The sequence below is a fragment of the Nematostella vectensis genome, chromosome 2 (genome assembly GCF_932526225.1).
Source record: "Nematostella vectensis chromosome 2, jaNemVect1.1, whole genome shotgun sequence".
Taxonomy (NCBI): Eukaryota; Metazoa; Cnidaria; class Anthozoa; order Actiniaria; family Edwardsiidae; genus Nematostella; species Nematostella vectensis.
Genome location: NC_064035.1, coordinates 20,902,370 through 20,920,850, shown reverse-complemented (window position 1 = coordinate 20,920,850; position 18,481 = coordinate 20,902,370). Strand labels below are relative to the sequence as shown.

General features: G+C 38.0%; 3 protein-coding genes and 1 long non-coding RNA gene across 8 annotated transcripts; 2 read left to right on the top strand and 2 right to left on the bottom strand.

Moving 5' to 3' along the window:
* Nucleotides 1–3,196: 3,196 nt before the first annotated feature.
* LOC5505078 (tRNA-uridine aminocarboxypropyltransferase 1) lies at nt 3,197–12,007 on the top strand. 2 transcript variants are annotated; one of them, XM_032373490.2, is made up of 11 exons: nt 3,203–3,409; nt 4,277–4,405; nt 4,771–4,861; nt 5,048–5,077; nt 5,713–5,736; nt 5,973–6,083; nt 6,318–6,379; nt 6,760–6,846; nt 7,917–8,002; nt 8,077–8,139; nt 8,616–8,866. In XM_032373490.2, the coding sequence occupies exons 1-10, from the start codon at nt 3,303–3,305 to the stop codon at nt 8,085–8,087; spliced, it is 738 nt and encodes a 245-aa protein (XP_032229381.2). In that variant the 5' UTR covers nt 3,203–3,302; the 3' UTR covers nt 8,088–8,139; nt 8,616–8,866. The 2 variants fall into 2 exon arrangements, with proteins under 2 accessions (XP_048579651.1, XP_032229381.2); XM_048723694.1 differs by lacking the exons at nt 7,917–8,002; nt 8,077–8,139; nt 8,616–8,866 and adding an exon at nt 11,826–12,007 and having other exon boundaries at nt 3,197–3,409; nt 6,760–6,957.
* LOC116612875 lies at nt 4,405–7,724 on the bottom strand. The gene is made up of 4 exons (XR_004294024.2): nt 6,893–7,724; nt 6,056–6,107; nt 5,783–5,829; nt 4,405–5,054 (listed from the first exon to the last, which is right to left on the bottom strand). It is a non-coding gene; the product is annotated as an uncharacterized LOC116612875 (long non-coding RNA).
* Nucleotides 12,008–12,031: 24 nt separating the features above from the next.
* Nucleotides 12,032–13,836, top strand: LOC125560979. The gene is made up of 3 exons (XM_048723695.1): nt 12,032–12,469; nt 12,602–12,700; nt 13,212–13,836. The coding sequence occupies exons 1-3, from the start codon at nt 12,242–12,244 to the stop codon at nt 13,377–13,379; spliced, it is 495 nt and encodes a 164-aa protein (XP_048579652.1). The 5' UTR covers nt 12,032–12,241; the 3' UTR covers nt 13,380–13,836.
* A 1,553-nt stretch (nt 13,837–15,389) lies between these two features.
* Nucleotides 15,390–17,718, bottom strand: LOC5505077 (actin-depolymerizing factor 4). Of its 4 annotated transcripts, none has more exons than XM_001625888.3 (3): nt 17,563–17,718; nt 16,389–16,648; nt 15,390–15,760 (listed from the first exon to the last, which is right to left on the bottom strand). In XM_001625888.3, exons 1-3 carry the CDS (start codon nt 17,563–17,565, stop codon nt 15,601–15,603), a joined length of 423 nt encoding a protein of 140 aa, XP_001625938.2. In that variant the 5' UTR covers nt 17,566–17,718; the 3' UTR covers nt 15,390–15,600. The 4 variants fall into 4 exon arrangements, with proteins under 4 accessions (XP_001625938.2, XP_032229379.2, XP_032229378.2 ...); XM_032373488.2 differs by lacking the exon at nt 17,563–17,718 and adding an exon at nt 17,263–17,450; XM_032373487.2 differs by lacking the exon at nt 17,563–17,718 and adding an exon at nt 17,277–17,450.
* Between the last annotated feature and the right edge of the window lie 763 nt (nt 17,719–18,481).

Genomic DNA, 18,481 nt, shown 5'->3' with positions numbered 1-18,481 from the left:
CAATAAGGCCGAAATAGCAAACCTAGATGGATTTTATGATTTGGGTTCATGGTTTTGTTGCACCGATAAATATGTAATGTAGTCATGTATCAGCTTTCCTAAGTGAAACTAATTTCTCTATTTTTTTTTCCCTCTAGACGGCAGAAATAAATTCTTTCCAACGTAACTTCGTGCATCTTAGCATATGTGTCATCACATTCCGTGATCTCTTGTTTTAATAATAACAACAATTGAAAGATGATAATTTCCTTATCTCGGCTGTTAGACACCGAGTACAACTGTGTAACCAAACTTCATGACATTTTAGATTAAGGCCTTTATCCTTGAGGCTATAAATCCACGCATTCGATCGAGGAATACGTTCCCGGTTTTTTTCCTACAGGGTTTTATCCCGGTTTTTCGTACCGTGCGTGTGATTATGAAGTTGCATTTTTCTAGGATTCAATTTCTATTGCGTAACTGCACTTGCACTTAATTTATAACTAAATTTATAAGTTACAAGCTTAGAATGCTTCTACATTTTTTTATTGTAATAGTTTTTTTTCAAGTTTGACATTTAATAAAATGCGTGGTGGTGCCATGTTCGCAGGCACCCAGCACGATTATAAGTCGCTGGAGCATAGATCGGAAAAATATATGATTCGAAAGGAATCTTCTCTCTTTCTTTCGATTGTGAACATTATTCAATAGAAGAAACTAAGTGCATCTTTCTCCTATTTTCCTCTCTTGTTTATGCTTCCATGTGGAAGAACGTCCGCCATCTTGAGCATGCGCAGTGTTTGACTGCTGTGTTGATTCCCCCCCCCCCCCCCCATGGGCTAAACTGAAGGACATATACAGCATGCAAGATATTCATATTTTGGCCACTTAAAAAGTCAATGCACTGACAATTCAGGGCCGTAGCAGGAGGTGGGACACTTGGGGACATGTGCCCTCCCCCCCAATATTAAAAATATACAAAGAAATGACCAGTAAGGGCGTGCCGGTACAACCCCCCCCCCCCCCCAATATTTTCTTGATGTGATCCCCCCCAAACCTAAAAGGCTGCGGCTCTGCAATTAGTAATTTGTTAAGCTAATGCAAAGTCACCGTTGTTAATTAACACTTTGCACAACGTCTTTGTAAAGATTGTGTAAGTCCCGCGTCTAATTATTGTCGCTTCCAAAAGAGCATAAGATAAGAGAGGAACACTTTGTTATTACCCGCGCGCCATGTCGATTCCAAATCTGGCTATTTTTAGTAACCACCACCCCTCTCAATAATAGGGCCTGGGAATGGGGTTACCTTATTCTCTGATTGTTCATTCAACTGTTGTAAACAGTTTTGTAGCTCGTGGGCTAGTTGTTCAGGTTTTTTCCCTTTGGCATTTTAAAAAGGCCATCTGAGTCAAATCGATTATAGTATTTCGCTTTGATTGGAGCGTCACTATTCCTTCAAGCTTGAGCTAAGAGCAAACAAAGAAATATGCAGTTCACGTGATCAAACATAGGGTGTTTTTTTTATATAGAGAAAGCTCAAATATCAAACTAATATATCAAGGAGTAAATCCTTGGTTAGTTTAACCAAGGCAAGGTTAGGAAGGGAGGATCCAGGATTTTGGTCGGGGAGTGCACATGTCAGACGGAAACCACAGGAAGCCCTATTTTTATCATAGGCTTTATAGGACTATGCATACTGCATTCTTTGTAAGAGGGTTAAGACTCTAAAAAAATCAAAATAATCAAAATAACCAGAGTTTTCGTAATTTTATTGTTCTCTGGTGGTTTACTAATTCTAATTCGCTTTGGTGATTTTTAGGTAAGCTGATGGCTGTGATTGTTCAAAGTGTTTTATATTGTATATATGTTTAATCACAAAATTTATGATTCAAACGAATCTTCAAACGATTATCTGATTATTGAAGATTGACCCTCATTAAACAAAAGCATATTTGTTTTTTTCACTTTTGCGAAAATAAGTAGAAAAAAGTGCAAAATTACCAAGAGCTCCATTAGGATCCTTTTTTTTGCATGTTCAGACTCTGTACCGTAGTGTACGTAGACTGTGCTAGATCTAGCCGAAAAGATGTTGATCCACAGGAAGCCCAGGTAATGATTTTGAAGCTCAATTGGTTGTGATGTTGTGAAATAATGTCAATAAAAATGTTTGAAAACTCCGTTTATTACACGTTTACGAGAATTTTATTACGTAAAGATCCGTTGTAGAAACCAGGGGCCGGTTCCTGAAAGGCTGGATAGAGTTATCCACGGACAAAAGTTATCTATCTGGGAATTGTTCTGGAGTTTAGGGCCGGTTCCTAGAAAGCCAGTTAAGAGTTATCTGTAGATAAATGCTTATCCAACGTATAAATCCTGAACAAATCCTATACAACAGGACAACAGGACAACTTTTGTCCATGGGTAACTTTATCCAGCCTTTCAGGAAACGGCCCCTGGATGCTATATTTTAAGAACTTCAGGCCCGTCAGCAACCTCCCATTCGTTCCTAGGCGGAGGAGAAAGCGGCAATTGGTCAGTTACTAACACATTGCTCATCAGACGCTCCTCTTCCTGAGCATCCTACAGACAAGATCTCTCGACTGAGACTGCATTTCTCCTCAGAAGCTCTCTTCCACCATATCAATATTTTTAGTGCGTTTCCTGAAAAAAATTCGAAAAAATTCGTGTAGAAAAATCGCTCACCCTTAATTTTGAAATGTTTCAAAGTTGTGCTCAAGAACAGGCTTGGGTTTATTATCATTGAGCTAGGTAGAAAGCTTGATAAGTTAACTCATCCCTGTGAAACGATGACTTAAAATGGCGTCGCATGGAATCGAGGACGCCGGACTGTGGCTTATGCAAATGAGCATCTGTTCCGTAGACTGGCAGCACAGGCAGCACTGGGTACCATCCTCGTTCCCAGGGTCCCACCCTAAGTCCCACCCTCCCCTGGCCGACCGTGCTGAATAACGTATGCGCATGCGCGTGTTCTGGCGAAAACAAACAAAATCTCAGTGTTGAATCGTTCGAGTAAAGGTACGAACGGCTGACTTCGGTCGCTGTTTTCACTTATTGTACAGCATTAAAACCATACTGTACAAAAGATGACAGGTTTGTGTGATAATGAGGAAATCATAAAGAAAATTAAAGCCTTAGGTTTGGTCTAGTTTTCTTAGCATTCGCCAAAATGTGACAGTTCGCCGGTAAAACGCCGCCATTTCAAAACAAAAAGGCTGGATTAACCGCGCGGTACTGGAACTAGTCTTGATATGAGGGGAAGACCCTGGGAACGAGGATTCACTGGGTAACCGAACGGAATCCAAGATGGCGGACGAATTGAAGAAAGAAGTGAAACGCGCGATCGAGGATAATAATGACAGTGACTTTGATCCGTTTAGTGATCTTGAAATTGCCTCTCACGAACCACTAAGGTATTCTTGCTAGATGTTTTTCTTTTATATGAAATAGTTATTTAGTTTTTTTTTTCTCAACAAGACGCAATATCTATCGCGATATAAGTAAGTTGAGAAATATAACTTAAATTAAGTAAGTATTACTTATTTGATAATATCAAAGGCTTTGGCGGTTGAATTACACTTGGAAAAGAAATCGAATATTTATTAGATATTTTTATTTTTACAAATTTGCAAAAAAGTTAATTTTACACAGCCTGGTTTAAGAAGTACACAAGATATAATTAGTTCATGTCAACAAATTGTTTAAAGCCGCATTATCACCAGTTCACATCCGGAGGTCCGACGGAAACCTCAACCGTTAAAAGACAAAAGAATCCGCTCTAATTTATCAATCACATCCTCAAAGAAACTTCCAATAGACACACTGCTTTTAATATTTTGAAATATTTTATTGCTTTCGGTTAAAAATCATTGGTGATTGTTACATACTCGACCGGAAGTAAACTGGTGACAATGCAGCGTTAAAGACAATTGTAATGGAGTAGATCAGCATGAAGGGAATTGAAAATTTTATGTTAATCAAGTGGGATCTAGGTATGGTCTTTAGGTTTTTTTATCCCTCCCCTCCACTTTCTGTCCAGCTTGCAGCTAATCTCTTGCTCGCTTTCCTTTGACATGGCCATTGCTTTTCCTTTCTTTGCTCTCTTTCTTTCTTCGGTTTACAGGAGGGGGGGGCACCAAAAATTTTGGGGAAGCGTAAGGGGGGCATGGGAAATTTTGTTCCTTTTGGGGGGGGTCAACTAAATTTTATCCCTTCCTTTTATCAAAATCCTCACACCCCCCCCCCCCCTTGGGATAATAAATGAACTTTTCCTTATTCAGGGGTGCAGAGCGGGCGCCATGTCCTAAGTGCCAAACTTCACGGAAATACTACTGTTATGAGTGTTACACTACAGTAGGCATTGAGCGGTCTTTGGTCCCTTCAGTGACCTTACCCATTACAGTTGATATGTGAGTATGTTCAATATTTTATTTCCACATCAAACATATAATAAAAGAATCAGTGATTGGTTCAGTAATTCATCAATTCTCTCTAATTCTTTCATGAATGAGAATAGGTGAAATATGGAAGAATTTGGGTGGAGATGATTTAATGATGCTATTTTCCATAAAGGTATAACAAAAAAAAAATGCCAAAATCTCCGCAGAGGAGCTTTCCCAAACACAGTGATTTTTCAGTCCCACAATTTTGCTAAAAACAATGCTCCCTGATCCTAGATATTTCCTTTGTCTCGATCCAGTAAAAGCAACAAGAAGTCATTACAATGTAGTGTGAAATAAATCTGGTGAATTTTCATTTGTTGTATTTACTTCAGAGTGAAACATCGAGGGGAGCTAGCAGGTAAAAGTACAGCAACACATGCTGCCATCTTAGCTCCTGTTCAAGTCACTATTTATAACTACCCTGTAAGTAAGCTGTTACTGTCACTATTACTAACTGCCCCTTTGCCAAAACTCGAATGAATTGAATGTCAGCTCCACAGTTATGACTTTTACAGTACACATAGCAAAGGTGATATGATTGATTTATATTTCTGAGATTCTGTCCTTTTGAACAATTTTGAATAATTTGATGACTTCTATGTCTTGTAGGACTTTCCTGAAATTGTAGATAAACAGAAGGTGAGCGAATAATGTATATGTGGATACAATCATAATATTAATGTTTATTATATTTCATTATATACTGGTATTTGCAACATTCTATTTATCCCGAATACTATTGTTATAACCTTTGGGTCTTTTTAATTGATTCTTTTTGTCTGCAATAGAATATGAGCACAAAATCTGAAAATGCTCTTATCCAATCTCTATCTATTATTTCAAGGACCAACTTGTCAGAAAAAGCTAAGCCTTTATGCCCAAAGTGAGCCATATGGCTCACTTACGTAACTGGCTTGAATTCCCTTGACTTCTGTGAGCCAATCATAATCGATGTTATATCTGTGTTGTTATGCTTTATTGTGGCTTAATCAATATGAAGAGAGTTAAGGTTTAATATAATACTAAATATGGATTGATTTTGACACAAGTTCACACTGTAAATGTAAAGTTGAAAATAAACTTTTGAAAATGGAGAGCTATAGGTTACAGCAGAATTTTTGGGATTTACGAACAGTGATATTAAAGGTTTAAGCCATAGAGAAGAATCTATGATACATTACAAATAAATTGATAACATTCATCACCTTACAATAGCAAAAAACATAGAAACCAATAATTGATGAAAACTGACTAACAGAAATACTTGTTTTCAGGTTGTGGCTGTTTTTCCATCAGAGGTATGCTCATAAGTACAAAATAATTTACACACCAAAGGTACATTACCTAACTGTTCTTGTGTATTTCACTGTACCTGGTCACTCCCTTTGGTGCTACAAGAAAGGGTGGGGTAATGGATCCTGTTTAGAAGCATGTGTTTTTTATCCATTGCTTTACTGGTTGTACAGGATTCTGGACTGTCACAAAACTAGAAATTATAGTCACTGTAAGTGACAAACTGTTTTTTTAATTTCAGGAAGCGCTAACATTGCAACAATGGTGTAAACATGATGATATGGCAAAAACAGAATTCAACAGAGTTATATTTATTGACAGTACCTGGCAGCAATCTCATAAGATCATCACAGTGAGTATATGCTCACTTTAAAAGCTGAATGAATAAATAAATAATAATCAAATAAATAAATAAATAATCAGCCTTAAAGCTTATAAATTTGTACAACATTTGATAACAATTTCTAAAGCTTTACCACCCATTGATTCCTATTTTACCTAATAAGTTCCTAACTGATTTATGACTTGTAAATGTCAAACATCTATAATAAGTCAAATTCAGTAGTCTCGTCTTATTGCTTCATAGGATGGAAGACTATCTGGGATACGAAAAGTGCAGATTGAAAACGCAAAGACCTATTTCTGGAGGTAAGTGGAACTACTGGTGTAATATGTTATTTTGCTAAGTATTTAACAATCCTCTCCCCACCATTTGCTGCACATTGAGCAGTTATGACAAAAACAATACAAAACTCAACCTAATAGTAAAGGATTTTTAATAAATGCATTGAAATACAGCTGCACTATAGAAGTAAATGATGAAATAAGAGTAAGAGATGCAAGAGATTCTGTCGCAATATTTTATAGCTGAATTTTAACTATTTGCTTGTATTGGCCTAAAACATTAAGCCAAACTGCAAAATTAGACTGTAAAAGATACACAATTAATGAATGTAAAATTGCTCAAAACAAATTCTTTTTTTGTTTTTTGTTTTTCGGCATTTCCCTCACTTTATCTTTGGCTACAGACCGCAACAGAAACCCAACACATGTCTTGCCACCATAGAGGCCATCTACTTCTTTTTTAAAGAGTATGAGCAACACATCTTGCAAAGGTGGGAGTACAATTAGCTCATAACATATAATAAACAGCTTACTAACCTAGATCGTTCGGTTCGGTTACCACACTGTTCTGGCATAATTTTACCAATCACAACCAAGTGAACTTAATGACAGGCAAAATACCACTTGTAAACCATGGTTAGCCAATGTTCCACGACTCGTACCACTTGTAAACCATGGTTAGCCAATGTTCCACGACTCGTACCACTTGTAAACCATGGTTAGCCAATGTTCCACGACTCGTACCACTTGTAAACCATGGTTAGCCAAGGTTCCACGACTCGTAGCACTTGTAAACCATGGTTAGCCAATGTTCCACGACTCGTACCACTTGTAAACCATGGTTAGCCAATGTTCCACGACTCGTACCACTTGTAAACCATGGTTAGCCAATGTTCCACGACTCGTACCACTTGTAAACCATGGTTAGCCAATGTTCCACGACTCGTACCACTTGTAAACCATGGTTAGCCAATGTTCCACGACTCGTACCACTTGTAAACCATGGTTAGCCAATGTTCCACGACTCGTACCACTTGTAAACCATGGTTAGCCAATGTTCCACGACTCGTACCACTTGTAAACCATGGTTAGCCAATGTTCCACGACTCGTACCACTTGTAAACCATGGTTAGCCAAGGTTCCACGACTCGTAGCACTTGTAAACCATGGTTAGCCAATGTTCCACGACTCGTACCACTTGTAAACCATGGTTAGCCAATGTTCCACGACTCGTACCACTTGTAAACCATGGTTAGCCAATGTTCCACGACTCGTACCACTTGTAAACCATGGTTAGCCAATGTTCCACGACTCGTACCACTTGTAAACCATGGTTAGCCAATGTTCCACGACTCGTACCACTCAATAACTGCTTCAACCACTGGATAACTCTGCTTCACCACTCGTACTACTGGATAACTATGCTTCATTATTTTGGTCACTGGTATTTTGTTGTTGTATTAGAAATCTCTGTTGAGTAGACAATGCCAAAGTGCTTTTGATAGAATTTGTTACCAATCACAATAAACCATAACAAACTAGTTGAGGTTTTGTTTTGCAGTCCATACGAAGGGCAGTATGATAATCTGCTATATTTCTACTCCTTCCAATATAACCTCATCCACCAACAGAAACGTTTGAAAAGAGGTAATTCATTCTTTCAAATCATTGTTTCGAATTTGTGTTACCAATAATATAATACATCGTTAATTATTGCTCAGATGAGACATGATGTTTCCAAGACTGCAAAACTAAGGAGTACAAGTGGTCATTGCAACTCTAAGGTAATAACTCTATGAAACACCGCATCCAAACGTTTACTAGACAGGTTTTTATTTTATGAGCAAATATAAGTTGTTTATTCTCGTTTTGCTATCTGTTAGTTGGCCTATGATACTCTCTCTCTCTACTTGGCTGATAGGTTTCCAGCAACAGTTGTCCTTTTCACCCCATACCCACTCTCCAGCCACACCCACACCCTCTTTCCGTCCTCATGTTTGTGTGTTAGAACCAGTGATTCGCTTGTAGGCGTTTAGCCAGTGATATTAACGCAAAAGAAGTCGACTAGAGCGTTTAACCGGTGATTTTAACGTTAATAAAAGTAGCCTACTTGTTTGCGTTTAGCTGGTGATTTAAATTTTAATTTTAGCTAGTGAGTTTAAAAACGCCTACCAGTAGACTATTTTTGCGTTAGAATCACCGGTTACACGCCCCAAAAATAGGCTCAGACTGACGAGTATTTTTCAATGGTTGTACACAGATTCTGGCGGCCCTGTTGACGTGCGTAACCTGGTAACTTGTCCACGGGACACCAACACCCCACGACTCAAGTCTGTGATGCAACAACGGAGATCCGAAATAAGCCAATAAGGACTAAAGGGATGAGAATAGCTTAGTTGAATTCCAGTGTACCGGCGACTAAGCTGATACATACAGTGGTGGCCTCAGTTTGACACAACTTCCGCACACAAGCGAGAATCTTTTTGAGTTGATAATAAAACTTTGAATTTATTCTGGTGCTGCTGGTAATTTCTGAATCCCCCCCCCCCCAAAAAAAAAAAAAAAAAAAAACAGAATCGAAAAAAAGATGCCTTCCCCCATTTTGTATTTTTTTACAGCCTATCAAAATGAAACACCGCCGTACCTAGTCAGCGGTATAAGCTTTCCAACAGTGCTTTGCGGTTCCAACTCGTATCTCGCATCGTCGTGCTGGAGCAAGCATAAGGCCTAGTAAAAAAAAAAAATGCAAATGTTTTCCGTCCCCACCCGCGTCATTTTTAGGGCTCGCTTAAACCCTTTAAGTCTCTTATTTCGCAATTTTATCGACATTTGCTTCGTATTTGTCAGTTAATAAAACACTCCATTGTGAAAGGTCCTTTGAAAGACAATAAAAATGCAGGAAATATAATAAAAAGTCGCCCGCCCGCTGGTTTTTTTTCTTCTAGAAATCCAGACGGGAAATTTTTTTTTGTACTTGACCTAACCAAACAACTAACTCGTGATTCGGAGCAAACAGGACTTCGAGACCAGCCTTGATGGCTCATTTGGCTTTCATCCCTTAAGTTCCGCTATAAAAACAAAAACAATCGGAGCGCGGCACCCATGTTAGGGACTAGCCGGGATCAGGCGAAGGCGAAAGCTAATATTTCGAATATTTATTCGCAGCCTAGTCCCAGGCGTTCTTATCGGGTTTCCTGTGGTTGGGTTTCCTTATACAAAAGTAGCAAACGGAGGAATACGTTCAAAGACGCTTGGATTTTATGGGTTGGCTTGGCTGCTTTGCCTCGAAGATTCGATGAGATGTTTGGAGGAGTTTATTCGACGCATATGAGCAGACATGCTCATATTGGTCATCTTTTATAATTTCTCAGCGGTGTTCAGAACGAACTGACACTCTTGGTAATGACTTATTTTAGCTGTTTCAATGTCAAATTTAGTTTCCAATTTTATGCTAAACTCTTTTAGTTTGTTGGCGATGAAAAATTTTTCCATGAAAGAAATAAGCAAATAGAAACAGTGCAGCTTTTGTTTTGTTCTTAACTGTAATTGTTTTTCGGAATGTTCTGTTCCACCTTGCCCTCATGTTTCACCTTTGTTCTCATATTCCACCTTTGTCCTCAATAGCTAGTTGATAATCTTATCCGGGTGTTGTTTTAGCAATGAAGTGTTAGTATTTGAAGCCTTTTAAATGGAAGCCCAGCTTCTTCAAAGGGAACAACCTTTGGTCTGAAAAAAATAAAACTATTTGATATGTTTTTACTCAAAAAGTTTGGATAAGTCTTCTAAAGGGGACACAAAAAGTCCAAGTTCTTGATCTGGAAATTTAAACCATTTTACTTTTGATATAAACCAATGTTTGAGCTTATGATTGTTCCCAAGTCTGGCACATGGCTAGGGGTGAGGGTAGGGGACGAATGCTTCCCACTCAACCAACACCTGGGTATGCGAGGGTGATCAATGCATGATGCACTACATGAGGCTAGCATCAACTAATCACTGAATTTGTATTTTACTTTCATTGTTGCCACTAAATTTACCCTTAGAAATCACAGTATATCCCAAGTTGCCCTTGTCTTTGCCCTTAGCTTTAACAGATCAGGTGATTGTATAAAAGCTTTTATCAGACCATTTTTGTGTCACTCCTATAATCTCACAGAGAGCTGCATGTGCTGGTAGCAATAAAAAAGAAATAGTTAATGGCCAAAATATTAGACTGTAGTTTCTGGTAGGAATAGATGGGACACAATGATTAAATTTCAATTAATTTATGTTATGCGAGAGTTGAAAGCTTTACTAGAGAATAATGTTATCAAGCAAGTAAGCAGGGCTGTAGCTAGGTGAAGAAGAGGAATTTGGTCAAACTAACCCACTTTACTGGAAGTTGTGTTCAAATGAAAGATAAATTAGTATCACTGTAGGCTAAGGGGAACTGGGATACCTAGGTAGTACCACAGCAACAGAAGAAACCTGAGAGAAAATGGTTTGCTGAAAAGCTTAACTTAACCCCTAAAAAAATTATGGCTATACTGGCCCATGAATTTCAAAATACATCCCACCAGGCTAATGTTTTTCAACAGCTACCATTGTAAAACAATGAGCCCCCCCCCCCCCCCCCCAAATAAAAAATAAATAAAAAACATCCATCATGCAAACGTCACTGTAGTGAATAAAATAATGCTCAAGTTGCTTCAGAGACCTAACAAAAAACTCATTAGACACATTCGTTTAGTATTCTACAGGATTTATAAAAGGATTCTATAACAAACAACCAAGATATTCAAAAATATGAAATAATTAATTCAATAACACATACTGTATTTATTCAATAACACATACTGTATAGCACAGATAGCAGGGTTATTCCTATTTATAGCTAAGAGAAAAACTATTGCCATCAAGAGTTTAAATCAAAATATTTTTTGCTGGCTGCATAAAAGCAAAGGTAAACACATGGATATCGATTCTTGACTTCTCCACATTTATTAAAATAACTTTAGTTATACATGGAAACATAACTAGCGGAAGAAATAAAAAGAAATACAAATGAGAACAACTTAGCTGTAACAAGAGGAAAGTGGCATGGGGAAGATTTTTACAAATGCGGAGTAGATTCCAGCGACGATCAAAACGAGTCTCGATTCAATTTTCTCCAAAATTCGTAGCTTCGTGCAAGCTTTTACGATGGAAATAGAAGCAAAAAAACCTCTAAATGTGTAGAGGATACCCTCCTTTCTCGGGAAACAAGCCCTAAGTCGTGAAATGACAAATATCTAAGCCGTGAGGTCGATGCATAGGCAAGGTAAAATCAGGGACCGTTTTGAGAAATCAGGGACCGTTTTGAGAAATCAGGGACTTTTTTGGCGAATTTCACTAGGCGTTCTGTGGGTGAGCTCGTCCCAGCCCCCACGCTACCTCACGGTTTATAACTGAGCACAGGAAACCCGGTAAGAACGCCTGGGACTAGGCTGATTTAAGTAATGGTTCGTGTAAGAACTACGGTACCCTGCGGCAACGCATGCGCAGAAGTAGCTATAAAACTTCAGTAAAATTCTGCCCTCTGATTGGCTAAAATACATCTTCGGGTGTTTTCCGTATCTTATCCATTGATTGACAAACATTTAAATTAAGAATAAAACAAAGGTTGCATTGTTACAACTTATCCGCGAGTTTTGTCCGAATCGTATGTTCGGAAGTTAGATTTCCGACATAGCGCTCACGTCGCCATTTTGAATTCTACATGCTTCCTCCTCGATATATTAAGACAAGTCTCTCGCTATTCATTATCTCTTCGAAAATAGTTTGAAAATCTATTGTATATACTTTAAAGAAACGCTTCTGAGTTCTGTTTGCTTGCAAACTTTGTCCGAGAAGTTGGAAAAGCTTGTCATGGTGTTCAAAAGGCAGGCATGTTGCTGCCCAAACCACGAGGCTTGGTGTGGCAGTAAGCCTTCAGATGTGGAACAGAGGTCCCTGAGAAAGGCGAACAGAGTAGAGAAAGTTTTCTTGGAGCTAGATGACAAAGGCAAAAAGGGCTGGTCTAGAAGCATTTGTACATACTGTCGACAGCGAGTCGATTTGGAGCTTGGAAACAGACGCATGAAAACTTCACACGAGGTAAGAAAAATGATCTTTCTCAAAGTCAATGTTCTGTCGCTTGCCGTATAGATTCTGCTGTTTCTGTACTGTCTTGACCAGTCTTGATCCTCCTTTTCAATTTGTTATTTATTTCGAAAATCAAAATTGCAGAGCTGTAGAGATGAAACTGCCTCAAGTTCCAGCGTGTTTTTCCAACCGGAAACCTCTGAGACCAGCGCCGCCGCTGAAGCCGCGTTAGAACCATTCCAGGTAAAATTTTCATAGGTCAATAAGTACTTGAGAGACAAATAATTGGTTCAGAAGGGAACGAAATATTTTACTCGTTCTATTTTACTAAAAGAGTTTTATTACGGGAAGTTGTCATTTGAGTTTACGATGTGAATATGTAAATATAAGTTATGTGAGCCTGATTTATAAGCTGGGTGAAATGTAAATACCAATAAGCCCGAATGTATTCCTTGAATGTAGCGAAACATCCTGGGGTTTGACACCCTGAAATTGAGGTACAGCAAACTCCCGTCTAAGTGAAAAAATTGTAAGCGGATAACTTAACAAAATGCAGGGTTTTGTATTCCTTTCCATTCAAACGATGTCTTTCTTCATTTTCATTAGCTGACAGCCCTTGTAACACTGTTTTTAGTTCCTGACGTGTCTGCTTCTGAGGGAGTTGACTGTAGTTGCCTTGTATTTTTTATAAGTTCTGATATTCAAGAAATGAAGTTGAGAAGGAATCTTAAGTTTGTGTGTACTTTTTTAACAGGACATTGAGGAAACCTCTGCACTAGGGCAAATTTTGCCGTCATCAGTTGATGCTGTACGACTCATGAAAGCATCAACTAAACTAAGGGACATAGAACTAAAGGACATAAAACGATGCATTGAAGTAGAAGATACGGCGTTTGGTGAAGCGAAGATATTTTTTTTTTAGAAAATTGTAAAATATAAATATCAGCAATAACCCGCAATTGTCAGTAAGAGCAGTGGAATGCTTATGCGGATGCAAAAAGCTGAAAGAAATAGTGAATATAAATGCAGCCCGTCTGGAGCCAGAAGAATTACAATTTCTTCGCAGAAATTTTCCGTGAGTCCTCATGGCCTACTATGTATCGAAGACGGAGACCCCGATTATAAGCTGGACACTCTCGACTTCATCAATGAGCTTATGGAATAAACCTTGCTTGCGGCTTGTTTTAAGAAAATATTGTGCGTTCTGTCTGTGTCGATAAAATAATAGAGGACTGTTACTACTGTAAATTCCATTAAACTTTATTGCTGTGGCTTGTATGCGATAATAGTTGTATTGAGGATCGAATAAAGCAAAATTGGTAACTTTATTTAAAGGCGTGAATCGTTTTAGTTGTCAATCTTAACATGAAAATCGTTGTCAAAAATCTTTGAAAGAAAAAGTGACTTTCTTTGGAAAGCTAAATTCTACCACACTAACAGGCTTTTGGAAATGTGAGACCGTATTTTCACACGTTTAGCCAGCGGAATGTTTGCTTTGGCAAGAGACAAAGCGCAAAATTGTAATAAGTGAAGTATAAAAAGTTATTAGCAGATATCCGAAAGGGATTTCTCCATGCTCGCTTGCTCCTCGCTTGCGCCTCCTTGCTTGCTTGCTCCTCGCTTGCGCCTCCTTGCTTCTCGCTTGCTTTCTCCATGCTCGCTTAGATCAACCTGAATATCCTCTGAGCAAAATCCTGCCTAAGAAAAAAGACCAAAAATACAACCTCAGAAAAAGAAATGTGATTTATCCTAGGGTTCACTCAGAGCGATTCAAAAATACTTTTGTCAATAGGCTTGTCTTTAAATATAGTGACATATAATTGATGTAGCGCATTTACTTATAATCGGTTTCTCCTACATTTTGTAAACTTAGACATGTTGATTTATCTAAGGCAATAAAGATTATTATTATTATTATTATTATTATTATTATGCTCCGAACATACGATTTTAACAAAAATGCAAAGGTTGAAAGCTTTCTTACTTCGAACCTAAGCCCCCTAATAAATATGAGTGCAAGAGCACTCATTTCAGAGAAATGTGACTCCAAAGTTCAAATTTGGCGGGCAGAGCGTCTTGAACCAATAAGCATAGCAATATTAATTAGATTAGTTAAAAAGATAACGAACCCCTATTGCCGCAGGACCTATCGATTCACCGTAGTTCTTACACGGAGCATTACTTAATCGTATTTCCCGAAGGCCAGCACACTACAAATTACAGAGCTAGACAGCAATCCATATGGTGGTCTCACATAAAAGAAAACGAATGCAAATCAATCCAAGAGGGAATGGATAATAGAATTGGATACGTTTAGCAAATTGGACAAATCATGAAACAAATACCAAGGGCGTGGGAAATCACAGAATTGGCCTCTTGTGCAAGCGTATTAAGTCATCAAATAATTCAAGGGAACTTTTACACAACAAGTCCACCCAAGGGGTGAAAATGACATATGGTTTCAAAGAAAATTCAAGAGATGAACTTTCCAAGTAAAAGGTCCGAAACGAAAAGAAGAAACCACGATTCTGCTACGTATGAGAAACTGAACACACCCTGGCCTCACAAAAGGTCATCAAAGCGAAGGGTCCACGGTGCACCTAACTATAACCTAAACAATTTGAAAACCCGTTCTGTAACACCTATTTCAACCTATACAGTAAATAATTTAAATTAAGAAGTTTTAAAAAGGGGGGAGGGGCGAAGCAAAAGTTTCAAGAAAGGGGGGTCGGACTTATTTTTTTCCGTATGTTTCCTTATATTTCTTGTTATTTTTAAGTCTAATAATAGAGGGGGCCGGAGCTCCGCCCCCCCCCCCCCCCCTAGATCAAGCCCCTGATGACTTTTGCTTGTTGCCATAATTTCTAAGTAATTACATATTAAAATAGGCACAAATCATTTGAAAACACGACCATCAAAACAAGCACCATAATACTTAACCAATCACTTTATTATGTTTTGGTGGTGTTCACTAGAAAAAAGACATGAGATTCTGAGCTAAATCAATAGTTGATGTCATTATTTACCATTTATACATATATCACACTATGTTGATTTCCAAGTGCAAGGTGTTGAAATTACGACATTCTAACAAAGTTTGCTATCCAGTTTTAAATGGATACTTAAAAAATGAAATTAAAAAGTCACTTGACATTCTTCAGTTTTTCTTTTAGTGCTTCAAATGACAAGTCGAATCTGTCCTGGATCTCTAGGCATTTAGCACCACCAGGACATTTCTTCCTGACATCTTTGAAAGTAGCCGCAGACACCATCTTGTTTTTGATGCCACAGTTATCGGGACACCTACGATTGAAATACAACTAATTTAGAGACAGTAAACTTGCATCCATATCTATATGGATGCAAGTTTACTCATAAATCAGAACAACCACACAACTGTGAAAATGTAGTAACAACCATAGATGTAATACGGTTCTGGTACGTTTTACGATTAATGATTACTCCAGAAAGGCATAGCCATAGGATTAAGGTAAAAAAATAAGTACAATAAAAATAATATAATTAAATAAATGTCAAATGTCAATGGTGGACCGGGTTATAGCTGGGTAATGTACGGAAGGACCATCACCGGGCTCAAAATCGATTTGAACTTTATCGAAGCAAATGATGATGCAGTTGTAGAATGATTGTCAGAAGACTGGTTTTTATTGAGATAGCACGTTCTTAAGGAGATCGTATGTCATTTTTCGTACTGCGGCCAAACAACAATATCTATTTGAAAGTGTCAAAGTTTGGATTCCTGTTTTGACCGTTGATAGTATTGTTTCTACTGCGATTGACTTGTTTACATTGAGCCAATATACATGCTGTTGAACAGCGAAGGGGGTGCAGAAAAAAGTCAAAAGAGGCGGATTTTTGACAAAATTACCCCCCCCCCCCCTAAGAACAATAATTTCACACAAAGACCTACCAAAATATAAGAACAAGTTTGCTTCTTTCTGCCCCTTCTTCATTTTTATAGTCCAGATTAAGAGCGACGTATCTTGGTTCATCTGTTGGAAGGTCATCTAGGACATCTTCATGGCAACACTCAGTTATCATCTTTTTCTTCTCCATCACAACATTCTCTTTCTTTTCATCCATCTTGAAAATGGTGTAGCGGAGGCCAGAGGCCACCATTTTTATTTCATTCCAGCCGTCAGTAACGTCGCTTTTAATGTTGAGTCCTGCCTGTAAAGGAATAAAATATAATACTCTATCAGTGGTTGTGATTGGCCTCTCAAACAAATAATACTGTTTAGCTAGATTTTTGGTACATTTACGCCCAGGGAAAATAGTATTCTTCCATCATGAAATAAATATATTTTTTCTTATTTGATACAAGGCAGTGACACAATAAAAACTGAGTTTTCAAAGCATCAGTGTGTTTTAGTCATCTCTTTATAACCGCATCTTCTAGATAAAACAGAGTAAAACCGATGCGATTGTTAATATGCAGAGGCATCAACATAGCGTGACAAATATAATTCAAATTCTAGTCATCATCATATATTACAAATAACTTAACTAAAATGCTAAGGGTTTTAATCAATGAGGGGAAAATATAAAATGCATGAGACTTCGCATAGTTTGCATAAATTGAGTGCCATGATAAATCCGTGTGAATTTACGTCTCTGAATTCGTGCCTTCTATGACCATTTACTTATGCTCTAACGGTTGTAAAGTTGAGTTGAATGTGTTTGATCCAAGATACTGTATCCACGATACTGTATCCAAGATACTTTTACGAGTAGTGGTAGCGTTTCTATTATCAAAATATAATCGAATACAAGGTTTTACGAACCCGTCGTAACTCACACGAAGTGAATAAGCGTACCGACTTCTCCTCAATAAGCTGATACTGTCTTTAGGATATTTCTATGCGAGTTTTGTTTCTGTAATTTTATGTCTCAATTTACTCAGGTTCGCTTTCAATCTCGTAAAACTTATACCAAAGGTTGTGTGTGTGATCGGTGGTTTTACTGAGTGACTTGAACTTGAAGATGACGTCACCTGAATTAAACTACTATATTCTGATTGGCTGAGTTTTGGTTTATTTTGGAGCCTATATTGGAAACTTTCAGCACTTGTAATCGACACTCACCATTCTGTGCGAAGATCTAGGGCCTGGAAGTGAAGTGAGGGAGGTTTCTTTCCGCTAGCCAAGGCAATCCGCAGAGAATTTTACTGTACCAGCCCGGTCTTTCACGTCCCTTATATTACCCGTACGCCTCATTTGAATTGTTCGATATTTACTATATTTGGGCATGCTTGATGGGGTAGTTGAACCTGCGAAATTGCTAAAAATACAAGCACGAGTAAATAAAGCATTGATAAAAAAAACTTACTCACTGTTTATTTTTGTGTTGTATGTAATGATTTTATATACAGTTGTCCTTTTGATATTTTGCCGCTATGAGGCTCTCGAATTTCGGGAGATCAGATAATGTCTTTTGATTCATATATGATGATGTAAGATAGAAGAAAAGAATAATAGATTACAAATGGCATCACATTGTAGTGGAGGGAAAGTAGACAATTATAACTATGACCGAAAGAAACCACTACCCTCTTGCACATAATTATTTTAATATCCCATGTTGGGTCAACTTTTGCTATGCTATCCCTGTTTGGAGGGTAGCCAGGATTCCAAAGTCCGAATGTTCCTCTAAAAAAGAATTATAACACCGCTTTGGTAGGGCAGACGAAAACTTCGATTAATCTGATTAAGGGGTGAAAATGAATTTACCAAATAAGGATTTCTTAATTCAGCTTCTAAGTGAGCAAATGAGAAAACAAAACAACAACAAACAAAGACGGCGTTATCATTGTCATGTTGGTAGAGGGGATCCATGCTCTTTATACCGAAAAACGAGTCGCTTATCGCTACTTTCTTGAGGAAAAATGTAGTACTACAGCAAGGCTAGGAAACGAAAAGGGTACTTAAGTATACACAGGACAACAGCTATCAGATAATATGCTACAGTATATCTCAGGGCCGTAAAGCATATCGACATACTAGG

What these genes read in the sequence shown, in the direction of transcription:
- LOC5505078 (XM_032373490.2), top strand. Translation starts at nt 3,303, where the DNA reads ATGGCGGACGAATTGAAGAAAGAAGTGAAACGCGCGATCGAGGATAAT. An exon ending in TGGCTGTTTTTCCATCAGAG is followed by an intron (nt 5,737 to 5,972) that starts GTATGCTCATAA and finishes TTTTAATTTCAG; the next exon opens with GAAGCGCTAACATTGCAACA. An exon ending in AATCTCATAAGATCATCACA is followed by an intron (nt 6,084 to 6,317) that starts GTGAGTATATGC and finishes ATTGCTTCATAG; the next exon opens with GATGGAAGACTATCTGGGAT.
- LOC125560979 (XM_048723695.1), top strand. Translation starts at nt 12,242, where the DNA reads ATGGTGTTCAAAAGGCAGGCATGTTGCTGCCCAAACCACGAGGCTTGG. An exon ending in GCATGAAAACTTCACACGAG is followed by an intron (nt 12,470 to 12,601) that starts GTAAGAAAAATG and finishes TCAAAATTGCAG; the next exon opens with AGCTGTAGAGATGAAACTGC. An exon ending in CCGCGTTAGAACCATTCCAG is followed by an intron (nt 12,701 to 13,211) that starts GTAAAATTTTCA and finishes CTTTTTTAACAG; the next exon opens with GACATTGAGGAAACCTCTGC.
- LOC5505077 (XM_001625888.3), bottom strand. An exon ending in AAACTTGTTCTTATATTTTG is followed by an intron (nt 15,761 to 16,388) that starts GTAGGTCTTTGT and finishes TTTCAATCGTAG; the next exon opens with GTGTCCCGATAACTGTGGCA.